This window comes from Ascaphus truei, chromosome 15, assembly GCF_040206685.1.
Source record: "Ascaphus truei isolate aAscTru1 chromosome 15, aAscTru1.hap1, whole genome shotgun sequence".
NCBI lineage: Eukaryota > Metazoa > Chordata > Amphibia > Anura > Ascaphidae > Ascaphus > Ascaphus truei.
The window spans coordinates 846,102-863,065 of NC_134497.1; the positions used below are offsets into that span (position 1 = coordinate 846,102).

Consider the following 16,964-nt stretch of genomic DNA (forward strand, 5'->3'; position numbering starts at 1 on the left):
ACGTGCATTCTGTAGTGAGACGTGGTGTCAGAGCAGCCCACTCACATGCAGCTGAGAACAGCTTTAGGAAATGGTCTATGAGAAGCTCTTTGGAAACCTGCAAAGGGAATAATGTAATAATGTAACAAAGGCCCCTATTGCAGGGGCGGCCAACTCCAGTCCTCAAGGGTCACCAACAGGCCAGGTATTAGGGATATCCCTGCTTCAGCACAGGTGGTGCAGTCGAAGACTGAGCCACTGATTGAGCCACCTGTGCTTAAGCAGGGATATCCTTAAAACCTGAGCTGAGGGTTACCTTTGAGGACTGGAGTGTGCCACCTCTGCCTTATTATATAAAGTGGGAGAGCGCCATCCCGGCTCTTTAGTCACGGAAAGTCCCACTGACCTCAATTGATTAGCGCTATTGCACTTTATAGAATAAAGGCCTAAATCTCCAGGCTGCAAAACTGAGACCCCCTGATGTGATTCCAAAGTTAAGGTTATCATAATGAAGTGGGGAAGCAGCTCACAATGATAACCGCAATGTTTGCATTAATGTTTCTCAAAGATCAGAAAGCCACTGGAAGAGAAAACTGTGCATAACTAGGAAAACACATTTACCAGTAAAAAGTAAAGAAGGGGAAGGGGGGGGAACCCGTAAGTGGGTGTGCGCATGTAAATAAAATGTACTGTAATCCAAATGTTTGCTTTATATTCCCAGGCTAATTGTTTTGATTTCCTGTAGACATTCACTCCGGAGAAGCTCCGTGAGGTCCAAGCTATCGGTCAAATCCGAAAAGCTCTACCCTTCTCTGCGAAAGGGAGCCCTCCGACTGGATCCACATCCACACCAAGTGAAGAAGATATTTGAGGCTTTAAGGAGAGGATTACAGTACGGAACCTTATTGGTGTTTTATGTTCCGTTATTGTCCTTGTACAACGGGTAACCCCGACCGTTTCCCGACGCTCACCGAGCCTGGATGGTGGGGTCCCAGCTCCAGAACGAGTAGTCAGGAAGGGAAGAAAGTTTAGACTTTTCTAGATTTATGTTTTCTACTTTATTGGCCGGTGTACTTCGTCCTTTCATTTTACTGCCGGCTTCTGCCCAAAAACCGGTGCTGAACCTTTACGTGGGATTTGTCAGTGCTATTTTATTTCATTGGGTGATTACTCTACGCTCATTAAAACTATGAATTATGGCATTTTTAGGCAACTACGTACCTTCACTTCTAGTAATGTGTCCCGTGTCCTGTCCTCATGTGGCCTGCTCATTGAGTGGCTATACTGAAAGCTTTCCCGTGTCCTGTCCTCATGTGGCCTGCTCATTGAGTGGCTATACTGAAAGCTTTCCCGTGTCCTGTCCTCATGTGGCCTGCTCATTGAGTGGCTATACTGAAAGCTTTCCCGTGTCCTGTCCTCATGTGGCCTGCTCATTCAGTGGCTATACTGAAAGCTTTCCCGTGTCCTGTCCTCATGTGGCCTGCTCATTCAGTGGCTATACTGAAAGCTTTCCCGTGTCCTGTCCTCATGTGGCCTGCTCATTCAGTGGCTATACTGAAAGCTTTCCCGTGTTATTTGGGAGAAACAGTATTGTGATAAAACCGCATACCCTAGAAATCTGCTAATCTAGCATATCCTAGAACAGGGGTGCGCAAACTGGGGGGAGCGCCCCCCCAGGGGGAGCACAAGATTTTCTGAGGGTGGCGCGGCGGTTACAGAGGTCCCGCGCTCTCCCCCAAGGAATTTAAATCAAATGCCAGGGGACAGAGCTACGCCTCTGTAACTAATTTACCTCGGCTTGAAGCGATGCATCGTCATGGTAACCCGGCGTCAAATGTATTATCTAATACTACAAAACTGATATATTTAAAAAAAAAACCGCATATAAGATTTCACATTTTGCTGCTTTAAGGAAAATTCTTCCATAAGACTCCATCTCTTTCCAGTTAATGATCACATTTCCTTAACAAAGTGGAGGTTGAGTGCATTACTAAGGGATTATTTTCTCTTTTTGTCAATGACTTCCATAGCCATAAACTCATTTACTGTGAAACATCACAACTTAAACGCATGCAAGTGTTCGGCTTAGCAGCATGGTCCTGGAATATGGTAACCTCTGTTGTAGTATATATAAAAAATAACAGGAATATATTTGGCTTATTTTTCAGTGACTACCTTGAAGAACATCAGACACAGCTGGATTTCCTGGCTGGCCGACAGAAAGACATAAAAAGAAACTCCAGACTGGTACAAGACATGTTGTTAATTAGTATTGACTTTTAGTAACGAGGGGGTCTAGCACATTCCAAGGGAATGGGTTCTGTGAAATGGAAGTGACTGGACATAGCAATGGTCAGTATGTTGATTGGGATCTTACATTAGAGGTTTTTATTGAGCTGTCAGATGTTTTTCTTATATTTGGATTATAAAATATATATGGATTGGGATTAAAATGAAGTCATTTAATTGATTAATGTTTAGTAGGATGAATGTGTTAATTGAATGCTGTATAACTTGATACATGTTAGTCAAACCATGAGCAGTGACCATGTGGTTCATTGAATGGACTGTGAATATCTTCTAGGACAGGGGTGGGCAAACTGGGGGACGCGAGAGTTTTTGGGGGGCGCGGCGGTTACAGAGGCCCCACGCACTTCCCCAAAGCATTTAAATTTAATGCAGGGGTGCCAAAGCCTCTGTAACTCACCTTGTCTTCAGGCAACGCATCGCCATGGCAACGCAGCATCATTTGACGCCGGAACAAAGGTATGGGAGGGTGCGAGCAGTGTGGGAGAGCAGGCAGGGGGGCTCAGCGCCAAAAGTTTGTGCACCCCTGTTCTAGGAAACCCCCATTGAACTTTTTTTTTTTAATTAACTTTTTATCATAATGTTTAGTCATTTTGAATGGATAAATCATCCCTGACAGTGTCATTTCTTTACAGGCTTATTTCTATGACCTTGACAAGGTAAGCACCAACAATTCTACTTTCTCTGTAAGCACACTCCATGGCATCGGACTGCTACCCAGGGTTCATAACTCCTTGTGTGCAGTGTATTGTAATCCACTAGTGTGTCTTGTGAAACCTTATTTGAGTCAGTGATGCAAAGTGTTAGATTTAATCGTAGCAGTTTATGAAATATAATGACCTTTCATCCATCGCCCCAACATATTCCCATACTTTTATTACCTGGAAGAATACCTTATGCATGTCCCAATTTTCCAATATCAGCATTTCAGGGGTGAAACGCACTCCTAGAAGAGTTTATTATTAATATAATCTGGGTACTGCCAGTAGAGATGGGCGAATCCACTCAAATCCTTTTCCCAGATTTTTGCTGATGTTAGCCCAAAAATCCGTTTTGCGGCGTAAAATCCGCGAACGGATTTGGGCGGTTTGCATCTGCACGGATTAATCAAAATCTGCCATAGAACACAATCCGTGGACGATTTTGTAGAATTCAATCCGCAGATTCAGCGATCCCTAAGCGAATTCTTAACACACGTTCATGGGTTGCAGGTGACCCCGTGGCACCGGAGACAAGGTAAGGGAGGGTGGGGGGCGCAAGCAGGGAGGGAAGCGGGCAGGGAAAGATTGCACACCCCTGCTCTATAACACCGGAGACAAGGTTAGGGAGGGTGGGGGGCGCAAGCAGGGAGGGAAGCGGGCAGGGAAAGATTGCACACCCCTGCTCTATAACACCGGAGACAAGGTAAGGGAGGGTGGGGGGCGCAAGCAGGGAGGGAAGCGGGCAGGGAAAGATTGCACACCCCTGCTCTATAACACCGGAGACAAGGTAAGGGAGGGTGGGGGGCGCAAGCAGGGAGGGAAGCAGGCAGGGAAAGATTGCACACCCCTGCTCTATAACACCGGAGACAAGGTAAGGGATGGTGGGGGGCGCAAGCAGGGAGGGAAGCGGGCAGGGAAAGATTGCACACCCCTGCTCTATAACACCGGAGACAAGGTAAGGGAGGGTGGGGGGCGCAAGCAGGGAGGGAAGCGGGCAGGGAAAGATTGCACACCCCTGCTCTATAACACCGGAGACAAGGTTAGGGAGGGTGGGGGGCGCAAGCAGGGAGGGAAGCAGGCAGGGAAAGATTGCACACCCCTGCTCTATAACACCGGAGACAAGGTAAGGGATGGTGGGGGGCGCAAGCAGGGAGGGAAGCGGGCAGGGAAAGATTGCACACCCCTGCTCTATAACACCGGTGATACTTCTGTCAAATAACAATACTGTAAGTGAAGTGCTGCAATAAAGCATTGTACCAGGTGGTGATCCCGGGAGAGCTCACGCACAACAAAAAGATGAAGTTTAAGCAACAACTAAATAAATCAACCGTTGTTTACCCAGTGATGGGGAAAAAACACGTATGATACAGTGTTACTTCAGCATTGATTGAAAACAAAAGGGCTAGTGTCCACCTTGTAATTACTGTACAGACTTTGCTTTAAGGAGATTGTATTTTGCAGCTGGAACAAAAGTAGCATTTCTAAAACAATGTCCCGTTGTTCCTTTTTTGAAGGAGATCCGTTTAATCGAAAGGCATATTCGAAAGTTGGAGTTTCACATCAGTAAGGTAAGTAAATATTACTTTAAAGAGCATGCACAATTAACTGCTCAACTCCCGCCCCGAAGGCCCCCCAACAGATCAGGTTATAAGGATATCCCAGCTTCAGCATAGGTGAGTCAATCAGTGGCTCAGTCTTTGACAGCCACTGATTGAGCCGCCTGTGCTGAAGCAGGTACCGATTGAGCCACCTGTGTTAAAGCAGGGACCGATTGAGCCACCTGTGCTGAAGCAGGGATATCCTTAAAACCTGATCTCTTAGGGTGTCTTGTGGCCTCGAGATGAGCACAACTGCAATAGAGTTCTGCAAACTATTGCAGAGTAATTTATGTCCTGTGATATTGGAAAGATAATATAAGAGCCCTGCAGGTGCCAGTCCTGTGGTGATGCCATATGGAGCAATAATGTCAACTTTAACAGCTCACGCATACTTCAAATTACTTTTACTAGCACCATGGCAAATAAAATGCATTTGGCAATTTGTTCCTTTTGAAGAGTTGGTTCCGTATTTGAGGTTCACCAGCCTTTGATAGAAATGTTTATGGGCAGAACTGACCAGAGTTTGCTGATCTATCAGTAGCGTGAACGCCCGCTTACCAGCTGTGTGACCAATTCAAAGTTAATCATCAATCCTGCTCCGTTGCAAAGTACCGCAGGTATCTGTCTACAATCACATATGTTGGGCAGAGCTTGCTTGTGACTGAAGAGAGTGTTTTGTACAACTACAAATCACACACTGCTATTCTCCATTCACCAAATGGGGGGAATGGATGAGAAACCGGTTTAGCCGCCTGGTACGTACCATACTCTGTTTACTGGCATTTATTCATCCAATTGTCTTTAAAGTCTGAATGTTTGGCACTTTTTCCAGAATCAAGATATGGCCAACTATGGGTAGAAGACTCTCATGTATGGTTTAAACACTTGCTTCGCTTTGCCACCTTTAACGATGCATATTCCTAGTAGGATAGTCATAGATCCAGTTGAATGAACAGTAATTTGCAAAGGAGAGTGATACTAAATGGTGTTAATTACACATTTCTTACTGGCAGACTGGGACCCATAGCTCCATGCTACGAGGGATATAAATGCGAGTAATTTAGCCTAGTTATTTGTAATAAATGTTTCTTCTGTTTGTCCTCTGTGATTTTGTAATCTTTGATTTCTAACCGTCCTTGTTGTCCACTGCAAGAATGGCATATTTCAGGAAATTGCTCTCTGTTACTGTGTCATTTAGAACATCTTTAATAAGATAATGTTCTCCTTTTCTGGTTACAAGAAAGAAAGCTGCAGCAGTTTTACAGTAGATACATTTTAGTGTAGTAGTAACGAGCATGTTTTAGACACTTTCCAGGACACAACTTTCTTTTTTCTGAACCGAGAGTCATGAAATATTGTCTTATAGCAGCACCCTGTGCCGATCACCGCTGTTTTTTTTTTTTTTTGCATGTTATTTATTTTATTGATGAGATCTCTTCTTGCCCTTTCCAACACTGTTTTTATTTTTTAAATGTGATGCTTTTTGCGGGACTTATTAATGTTTAAATGTACGGGAGGTTAAAATGGAGCTCTCCCTCAAGCAGTATAAACGTCGCCGTGGTTAATATGTGTCTAACGCCTTTGAAATGTTTCCATTCTCCGGCTGAGAAACTGGTGATTTTAGATGTGTGAAGGTTACGCAATGTATATTCTTGTCGAAGACGTAATGAGACTGCTACAATCAATTCGCAGATTGATTCCTCTATCTTTCAGATTGAAGAACTGTATGAAACATATTGCATACAGTGGAGACTGCGGGTTGGAGCTTGCAATATGAAGCATGCCTTCTCATTGTCCCCGGCTACGAAAGCATCGAGAGAGAGCCTCGTAGAGCTATACAGAAACTTTCAAGAGTGCACAGAGGTGGGACATGTCCTCCCCTCATCAGTCATTGATTAGATGCCTTTAGCAGGGAGGCTCATTGTACATTGTAGCCAGTGCTCTTTGCATGTTGAGCACATGAAAGTCACAATTGCTTGCTGACAGGTTTGCAGTTCTCAAGTGCCACATACAACTATTTCCAGGCGTCTGAGTGTGGACATGCAAAGTCAGTTCCACTTTAGATTCCAAAATGCCTTCACAAATGGACCCTCAAGTCCCAATCCTCTAGTTCATGTAGAATTTAAGTGCGAAGTCAATGCAACCAGTCACAGAAAGCTGTTTATAGGTTTAGCTTTGCATTTAAGGACCAGACACAATTAAGATCTACTAGGCATGAAAGTGTTCCCACCACGCAGCGTATAACACATGTAACAGTGTAACATCAGTCGTACGCTGATTACGTACAACTCACAGTCTGTGTTCATGGCTAATGTTGATGGTGCCTGTTGCGAATAGGATGCAAAAGGAATGTATCCAAGGGGTCGTACTGCTGACGCGGGTAAAGTCCTGATAAATCATGTCCAGTTTGGAGTGTTACATACATCTGTTTCACATTAGAGGGCAATGTCCTTTCACCATGCAGGACATGCCAAGTACATGTGTGCAGGCTGAAGAAACACAGCAGGAAGGCAGACACTTTATATTTACATGTATCATAGAACTGGGTTATTGCTATAAAGGGGCTGAGTGACCTGTATCTGAAATAACATGAGAACACTGAATGTCTCGCAATTTATTAACCATTAACCCCTTCAGTGCGCAGGGGGTAAAAGCTTTTTTACGGCTCAGTTTCTTTTTAAATTCATTAGAACCTCTCTGTTTTCAGCTCTGTAGATCCACTGGTTCTCTAGATCAGGAGTGGCTAACTCCAGTCCTCAAGGGCCACCAACCGCTCATGTTTTAAGGATATTCCTGCTTTAGTACAGGTGGCTTAGTTGATGACTGAGCCACCTGTGCTGAAGCAGGGATATCCTGAACACATGACCCGTTGGTCTTGAGGACTGGAGTTAGCCACTCCTGATCTAGATACTTACAGTTGTAGGTCTCCTCTCTCTCCTCTCTCTCCTCTCTCTCCTCTCTCTCCTCTCTCTCGAATCAGGGGGTCCCTGGAGGTGACCAAAGCACACTTAAGCCCCCCAGTCTGAATACTGTCAAAATTAATTTAAATTCTGATCGTGATTGCTGCTTTAAAAGGAATATTGTTTCTATCCTGGTTGCTAAATCTTTTTTTTTTTAATTCTAGGATATGTGTATGGTTGAAGGGGCTCTGGAAGTACACTTGGGGGAATTCCTCATTAGGATGAAAGGTAATCAATAAACTCTTATAATTACTCATGGCAAATGAAACCATTAAGTCTGGTTTTAAGTATGAAAAAGACCCGTAATTTCCAGCAATCTGGTTTCCCCTTCTCTTCTCATACAATACAGGATTTATTTATTATCATTTTGCTGCTATTCTCTCTCTCTGATAAATCTGGGGTTGGGGTATTTTTTAACTCTAGTTTTGCAGCCCAGAGAATTTAGTAAATACGTGGGATCTCAGGCAACTGGTAGCAAAATTAAATAAACCCTAACCCTAAATGAAATTGGTAAATGGCTGTAAAACCCTAAATTAGAAGCGTACAGTTTAAGAAACTAAAATGATGGGCCAAGCAGATCTGTGTTTTATTTTGCATTGCAGTCATCTTTATCTGAGATATTATTATGCTGGTGGATTTACAGCGGGTTTCTCACCTTAATCAAGAATAACTTTAGCCTTACAAAAAATAATCATTTTGGAAATGAATATTATTCTGCTGAATGGTACAATGGGGGTAAAGGGTAATGTATATTACATACAACATACAACATTCACATACAAGTGAGGACAAACATGCGGGCTTCTACATGTATCTTTTTACCAAAGATTGTTCCATTTGGGTCTTTTAGAAAGTTAGAAACAGTGATATATACAGGATAATAATATACAGTTACAGATATAGACAGTCTTGGCCTGTTTTTATTTTGGCTAGATGAAGCTATCTCATTAGGCTTTCCTTCCCATGCTATGTCCCACTATATGAAGTGTTTTTCGTCCAACAAACGCATTCAAAATGTACTAGCTTACACCCCGTTCCTATTCTAGTATTATCCCTGAAGCCAAACGGAGACCTTTTATGTGTTACTGACTAGACATGGGCACATACTTAGTTCTCAGAATGTTTCTATGCAATCGCATGGATCTTTTATAATGTCCCATTCATCTACAATTTGAGAGGTGTGCAGTTAAGGATTGGTTTATCCCTGGCATGGTCTACAGTAGGGTTTATTCAACTAGTTCCCCAAAGGGGCCAGGTCAGAAAACATTTAGCAGTAGAGGGCATCATGAGCTTATTGTAATGTAATTTTAGATACGTTTAAAGACTTGAAAATTATTTATATGTCGACATTTGGCAAGGCGTTACTCTATCTGTACCATATATATTTATATTGCCTTAACTTACGAGTGAGTTTGTGTGAAAAACTGAACTTATCTTCCTAAGCAACTAGTGTGAAAGGAGCAGGATCTGAGAGTCCCAGGGCCATATCCATATCCAAGCTCTTCCGAGGACTCCTAGTCTACACAAATCAGAGTTCTCTAAGAGCCCCTCGTTTCCCCCTCACTTATGCAAATAATTAGGGTCTGCGAGCATTAATCAATTGTGTATTCTGATTGGTCAGCGTCACAGTCCTAACTTCTAATAACTTTTATACATTGTATCACATTATTTTTGACAAGCCACAGATTTTCCTTGTTAAATATAACGACGTGAAGGAGCAGATCAAGCAGCGGGACGATGAAAGATGGTCTAAATAGAAACCAATGTAGACATGTTCTTCCTTCTTTATTCTGTACAGGTTTGGTGGGATATGCCCGGCTGTGTCCTGGAGACCATTATGAGGTACAGCAAACATCTGTAACCCTTTCGCTGCCAGCAAGACTGGCAACACATTCTGAGCGCTCTGACAATGAAAGATATATATATATATATATATATATATATATATATATATATATATATATATATATATATATATATATATATATATATTTATATATATATATATATAAGTGTAGCTAAGATGCATTGAAAATCAGCAATCCCACTCATTTTCACTAGAGATACAGAATTCGAACTGGTTGGCTCATCCAGCAGGAATTCGCATGCAAACCCCCCTCAGGATTTTGTGGCTTCCTGTTGACCCATAGGAGCCATTTAGATTTTTTTAATTGGAGCAGAAACACCGACCAGTATCTCGCAAACCGGTAAAAATAACTAAAAGTATCCACCAATTGTATGCTTTAGTTTCTGTGTGTATATATGTGTGTGTGTGTGTGTGTATGTGTATGTGTGTGTGTGTATATATATATATATAATATATATGTGGCCAGGTTCCCCTCTGGGCCCCTCTTGCTCCCCACTTATCTCCGGGAGCGCTGCAGCAGTGTAGTGCGGGTGCCGCCGGAGACCAAGGCGGACCCGCTGTCAGTCAGGGAGGTTGCAGCCAGCCGTGCAGGGAGTGCTCCAGTGCTCCAGAGGCTCCATGGGGCACCCGGCTAGCGGGGGCTGCCATCTTTAAAGCTGCACATGCGCAGACCGGTTTTATGTTGCGGCAGCTATTAGGAGCATGTGCGCGCATGCGCAAAGCACGGGAGAGTGGTGGCCATTACAGGAGCTGGTCTGCACTTTTCGGCCATACCCGGGGGCTGGAGCACCTGGGCAGGTAACTCACCAAGTGCACAAACAGTAACACTTCCAGTTACTGTGGGCAGCGCTGTCGCACACATTGGGTGGGTTGGCTTTTGTGGACACCAGGGAGGTTGGGTGCCCAGGGGCACCTCAGTACTTTGGGGGAATCCCATCAGGGTGTGGATATTGCGGTTGGAGGGCACTGAGGTGTTACGGCTGTGCGAGACCTACCTGGTATGTGTTATAGGGATATACCTATTCTTATGTGTGTTCAGTAAACTGTTATTATATACAAGTGTGTGTCTATTGCATTGGGTCCTGTGCAAGGGGTATCCGACAGTGCTAGGATCCCTCACAGGTGGAGGCTCTGTCACCAGACAGATCAGGTACACCCCGGGCTCCCAGCAGCGGAGGTTCAGGCCTCCCATAAGGTGGGGGAATACAGTATGTGTGTGTGTGTGTATATATATATATATTAGATGCCTTTACTACGGCCCCGTACAATGTCGCATTATTGTATAGTTCCAGAATAACGGCTGTAAATCCTGGGAGGGGTTAAACCATGACATTTGATCTAATTTTGGGGGGAAAAGAACATGTGTAACTGTGAGAATTTGAATTCACTAACCACACACCCATGTGTCTCAGTTACAGCACAGGGATGTATTACAGCTGCCTTCTTTCCATGTAGGGGTCCCAACTATCACTTACATTTTGGGGTCCAGAAGGAATGTGGGCGGTTATAACAGGTTTAATTTCAACACTTCTAGATTGTTAAGCACCCATGTAGTTAATATTATCCTTAAAAGCCTTCAGCTCTGGAAGGACCCGCAGTAAAGGCTTTGGGTTACTGAGCTGGGAGGACGGTCTGTACTTGATCCTCTGGCCCTGTAAAAGTTGCTGAGGTCCCATAGAGGTCCCATGCTGAGGTCCCATAGAGGTCCCATGCTGAGGTACCATAGTGGTCCCATGCTGAGGTCCCATAGAGGTCCCATGCTGAGGTCCCATGCTGAGGTCCCATAGAGGTCCCATGCTGAGGTCCCATAGAGGTCCCATAGAGGTCCCATGCTGAGGTCCCATGCTGAGGTCCCATAGAGGTCCCATAGAGGTCCCATGCTGAGGTCCCATAGAGGTCCCATGCTGAGGTCCCATAGAGGTCCCATGCTGAGGTCCCATAGAGGTCCCATGCTGAGGTCCCATAGAGGTCCCATGCTGAGGTCCCATATAGGTCCCATGCTGAGGTCCCATGCTGAGGTCCCATGCTGAGGTCCCTTGCTGAGGTCCCATGCTGAGGTCCCTTGCTGAGGTCCCATGCTGAGATCCCATGCTGAGGTTCCATGCTGAGGTTCCATGCTGAGGTCCCATGCTGAGGTCCCATGCTGAGGTCCCATGCTGAGGTCCCATATAGGTCCCATGCTGAGGTCCCATAGAGGTCCCATGCTGAGGTCCCATGCTGAGGTCCCATGCAGGTCCCATAGAGGTCCCATGCTGAGGTCCCATAGAGCCTTCAGAGCCTGGAGAAGAGTCTATGATCCGCTCGGTGGCAGCTCTTTGCCTTTACAGACAAGTGTCAAAGGTTCAACTCCTGACAGGGCCAGCTCATCATGGTGAAAGCACAGCCAGCCCATTAGCACGTTACTTTATCCCAGCTAGTATTTATTACACACACATACACTATATAATATATGAAATAAAGCAGCAGTTTCTCCCCTCTCCCACAAACTTCCCCCCTCCCCCTTCTCCCCCCTTCCTATTTTTTACCAGGTTGGAATCTGGGGGTCTTTGAAACTTGTTATATTCATCTCTGGTGACCCCCAGGCTGTGTAGATATTTACAGGTAGAAATAACGCTAGTGTTGCCTGGTTTTTAAAACCCTGCATGACGCCAGCCAATAGGAAGCCACAATGGATGACTTTGCAGCTTCCTATTGGCCAGCGGGACGCTGGAAGTTGAAATCCACCATTTTGTTTCCCCTGGTGGGGATCGCAATGCGCTACCTTCACCTGTAAGTGTCCCTCGTACCAGGGAGTCCCCAGAGCTGAAAATAGTGTGTTTCAGCGTCCCATCCTGATAAAGAAAATGACAAAAAGTCGGAGGTTTTAGGAGAAAAAAAAAAAGAACAGACAGGAACGGCTGATCTAAGCGCACAAATATGAAATGTAAACTCCGGTGTATATGTGCAGCGTCTTTTCTTACACTGGCTGGATACACCACACGCGTGTAACATGGTCTCACTGATCTGTAGGTGTTACTCCGGTGTATATATGTGCAGCGTCTTTTCTTACACTGGCTGGATACACCACACGCGTGTAACATGGTCTCACTGATCTGTAGGTGTTACTCCGGTGTATATATGTGCAGCGTCTTTTCTTACACTGGCTGGATACACCACACACGCGTGTAACATGGTCTCATTTGATTTGTAGGTGTTGCTCCGATTGGGTCGCCAGAGGTGGAAGTTGAAAGGCAAGATTGAGACAGATGACAGCCAAATGTGGGATGAAGAAGAGAGACTATTTATCCCCAACCTCTGTGAGAACTTTGAAATTAAGGTAACGAGAGGACGGGGAGAGGAGACAGGAAGAGATATTGGGTTTCCAGCATGTTACAGGAACCTCTGGCAAAGAAGGGGTTCATTGATTCTCCCCCCCCCCCCCCCCTTGTGTAAATATCCATGCCAGGGGTGGCCAACTCCCGTCTTCAAGGGCCACCAGCAGGTCAGGTTTGCAGGATATCCCTGCTTCAGCACAGGTGGCTCAATCAGTCCCAGCTTCAGAACAGGTGGCTCAGTCTTCGACTGAGCCACTGATTGAGCCACCTGTGCTGAAGCAGGGATATCCTGCAAACCTGACCTGTTGGTGAGCTTGGAGTTGGCCGCCCCTGGTCTACACTATATAGTACTTAACAACAGTTTTTTAAAAGCCCACTGTGGCTTTACTGTCCGTGCCCGGTCGCTGCTGCATTGCCTGTTTTTATTCTGCATCTGCTCCTTTTTCCCCTTTTGCCGACCAGAGGGGTCTTCGATGCAGGACCATCTTGCCATGAAAGGGTTAATCATTGCACCAACCTTATAGCCTTCATTTACTTTTTGTGAGGCAAGACTGCAAACCAGCCTATTCCACTTCAGAGACCAGTGCTCTAAGCCTTAGGCTATGGGGGATGCATTCATTTAAAAAAATCAATAATGCTTCTTTTGTTTTCTGCTTAGTCGTGATGTCCACATTCTTAATAAACACCTTTCTTCTGCCCCTGCTACCTAGAAACAAATAGAGGGCCCCTCTTGGAAGACCCCACCATCCTCATAGCATACATTGATTGTGTAAAGAGGCTTGAGGTTTGAAGATGAAAGGGAGGTTGTTAGAACAAAGATATTAGTCCCGTCATTATTGATACGTGCCTTGGAAGAATGCCCCTGCATTGATTTCCACAAATCTTTTTCAGCAAATAGATGGTCCAATCTCCATTCTGTAATTACTGAAGCTCATGTTTGGACCTGAGGATTAGCGCACTGCATTGTAATCCAACATTGGGCATGTCTATATATTTCCACCACTATCAATACAAACACACACAGCCTGTGCAAGTTCAGAACCCAAACCAACCACACCATATATATGTGCAGGGCCGGCGTGATGCCGGTGCCGGCAGAGCCATCGCACCGAGGTCAGCGGTTACAGAGGCCCCGCGCTCTCCTCCACAACGAGATTGCTGCATGGAGAGTGCAGGGCTGCTGTAACTCTCTTACCTCCTCCCGGCATCTCCTGTCATCTTGTCCCTCCCGGTATCTCCTGGCATCTCGTCTCCTCCTGGCATCTCGTCCCTCCCGGCATCTCCTGGCATCTCGTCTCCTCCTGGCATCTCGTCCCTCCCGGTATCTCCTGGCATCTCGTCTCCTCCTGGCATCTCCTGGCATCTCGTCTCCTCCTGGCATCTCGTCTCCTCCTGGCATCTCGTCCCTCCCGGTATCTCCTGGCATCTCGTCCCTCCCGGCATCTCCTGGCATCTTGTCTCCTCCTGGCATCTCGTCCCTCCCGGTATCTCCTGGCATCTCGTCTCCTCCTGGCATCTCGTCCCTCCTGGCATCTCGTCTCCTCCCGGTATTTCTCCCCATCATTATGGCTCTGCGACGTCAAATGGTATCTCGTTGCCGTGACAACGGGACACCGTGGCACCAAATTTGGTGTCATGTTGCCATGACAATGGGCGTCCTGTTGTCATGGCAATGCAACACCATTTCACGTCGCAAAGCTCTAATGATGGAGAGATACCTGGAGGAGACGAAATGCCGGGAGGAGACGAAATGCCAGGAGATGCCAGGAGGAGACGAGATGCCTGGAGATGAGATGCCAGGAGGAGACTAAATGCCAGGAGATGCCGGGAGAAGATGAGATGCCGGGAGGAGACGAGATGCCAGGAGATGCTGGGAGGAGACGAAATGCCACGAGATGCCGGGAGGAGACGAAATGCCATGAGATTCCGGGAGGAGACGAGATGCCAGGAGATGTTGGGAGGAGACGAAATGCCATGAGATGCCGGGAGGAGACGAGATGCCCGGAGATGTTGGGAGGAGACGAAATGCCATGAGATGCCGGGAGGAGACGAGATGCCATGAGATGCCGGGAGGAGACGAAATGCCAGGAGATACCGGGAGGAGACGAGATGCCAGGAGATGTTGGGAGGAGACGAAATGCCATGAGATGCCGGGAGGAGATGAGATGCCGGGAGGAGACGAGATGCCAGGAGATGTTGGGAGGACACGAGATGCCATGAGATGCCGGGAGGAGACGAGATGCCAGGAGATGTTGGGCAGAGACTAAATGCCATGAGATGCCGGGAGGAGACGAAATGCCATGAGATGCCGGGAGGAGACGAGATGCCAGGTGCATACAGGTGGAGATGCCGTGCCCGGAGAAGGTAAGAGCCGAGGCACAGCACGTCACTGCACAGAGCCCCCGCAGTAAATTTCCCAGTAGCACTCTTTTTGACACAAACGTATGGTGTGGTGGGTTTGTGTTCTGAGCTTACAGGGGCTGTGTGTGTTTGTAAATTTCCATTGGTAAACAATTTGGAGGCTTGTGACGCCTCCTCCCTGGTTTCAAGCCCAAGCATCCCACCTTTAAATGGCAGTTCTTGTTACACACCTGTGAATGACCAGTCTATTAAGACCGTTATCCCTCCATTAGAGAGGTTAGGGGAACTTTTTACGGGTACAGTATTGCAGAAGAGGGGGTACCTTGGCATGGTTTGCAAGCTTAAAATGCTTTGACCAAAGAATTGAACTAAATGACTCTCACTTAGAAAGAAAATTGATTCGTATTTAACTATATAATTTGTCATATTGGATGTTCCACTGGGGCTTTTTGTCTTTTGTAGTTCCCATACATACAAAACAAAAAACATAACACACCGCTCACTCTTAAATTGAACAATCTAAATATATCATTTACTAGTGTCTGTTTAATGACACAAGTGTGTGCTACCAATGTACAATAGTTAATGATTATAACAAATTGAATGAACCCGTGATAGAGTCACAAGATCATTCAGAAAGGGCACATTTTTTGGTGCAACTCACATTTTTTGGTGCACATCACATTTTGTACCCTTTCTGAATGATCTTGTGACTCTATCACGGGTTCATTCAATTTGTTATAATACTTCCCATACATCCAGACATTCCCTGATAACATCGTTTTCTGAGAATTAGATATCAGTGCATAATCATTTATGGAAAAAGGTTTCTGTATCTGCCTGAAATTCTCTGACATGTATGAGATTTGTAGCAAAAAATACAATTTATTTAATATGTTTGTATGACCCCGTGGTGTAGCTACACATGCGTGGGCGTCCGGGCTAAAGCTACGTCCCTGGTATGACCCCTTCATAACATGGCCAGGCCCTAATTTATCCAGGTTTCCCACATTGGTTCTCACGTCCTATGTTAAAAAATAAAAATCCCACATTCACATCTCATACAAGTCGACAACCCCATAATCTCTTATCCTTCCCATGCTTCCACTGCAGCCAGGGATTCTGGGTAATGGCATGCAAATGAGCACACAGTATCACATTTTATCTTATGGTAATCATTCATCGTTCTCACGATTTAACCCTTTCACATTGCACAGGAGATCGGAAAGTAGTTCCTCTTGGGAATATGTATTTCCAGTTGATACTCTGACAATGTAAGCCTCTTGCTGCAATGCTGACCCCACAGTGACAATAAATACCAGTTTGGGACCTTTTTTAGCACTGTGTAAATATTTTGCAGGTCCCTCCAGCACTGTAAGTGTTCAGTAGACCATGCAGAAACTCCCCATCCAGATGTCAGTAAACATGTGGAGGCTAGAGGCTTTTTTTTTTAATGGGTTCTGGCTGCCATCCAAGATATCCCCCAGTGTTAAAGGTCTGTGGGGTAAAAAGGTATGCATACCGTAGAAAATAGCTCGGTGTTTTGCGCAGGGGAAAGATGCCCGTAAATATCAGCAGATTTTCCGTGAATGTGTATATCTGACATTAATAAAAGAGCTGTGCTCAGAAACATCAGTTTCTTGGTAAATTCCCCCTTACAGTTAAAGGTTATGTAACCCCTTTAGTGCCAGACAAGCAGTCATGGTTTAACAGTTGTAGATCTGTTGCTCTAACAGTCACCTAAGTTAGAAGATGCTTAAAGACGCACGTGTAAGCCCTCGCATTAGGCAGCAGTCCTCACCGCATGTAACACACCATTTTATTTTGCTTACTTTAATAGATCTCTGTTTGCCCTTTCAAAAGTTTTATTTTAGTTT

The 16,964-nt window shown here is 45.4% G+C and overlaps 1 protein-coding gene across 4 annotated transcripts in view; it reads left to right on the top strand.

Moving 5' to 3' along the window:
- Nucleotides 1-16,964, top strand: part of RIPOR3 (RIPOR family member 3) — a 141,407-nt gene that overhangs the window by 69,610 nt on the left and 54,833 nt on the right. For all 4 annotated transcript variants that reach the window (XM_075571257.1, XM_075571256.1, XM_075571254.1 and 1 more), the window contains 8 exons: nt 725-871; nt 2,148-2,226; nt 2,922-2,945; nt 4,502-4,555; nt 6,299-6,448; nt 7,710-7,773; nt 9,344-9,387; nt 12,603-12,728. In XM_075571257.1, the coding sequence (XP_075427372.1) occupies nt 725-871; nt 2,148-2,226; nt 2,922-2,945; nt 4,502-4,555; nt 6,299-6,448; nt 7,710-7,773; nt 9,344-9,387; nt 12,603-12,728 (688 nt within the window). The remainder of the gene's footprint in view (nt 1-724; nt 872-2,147; nt 2,227-2,921; nt 2,946-4,501; nt 4,556-6,298; nt 6,449-7,709; nt 7,774-9,343; nt 9,388-12,602; nt 12,729-16,964) is intronic.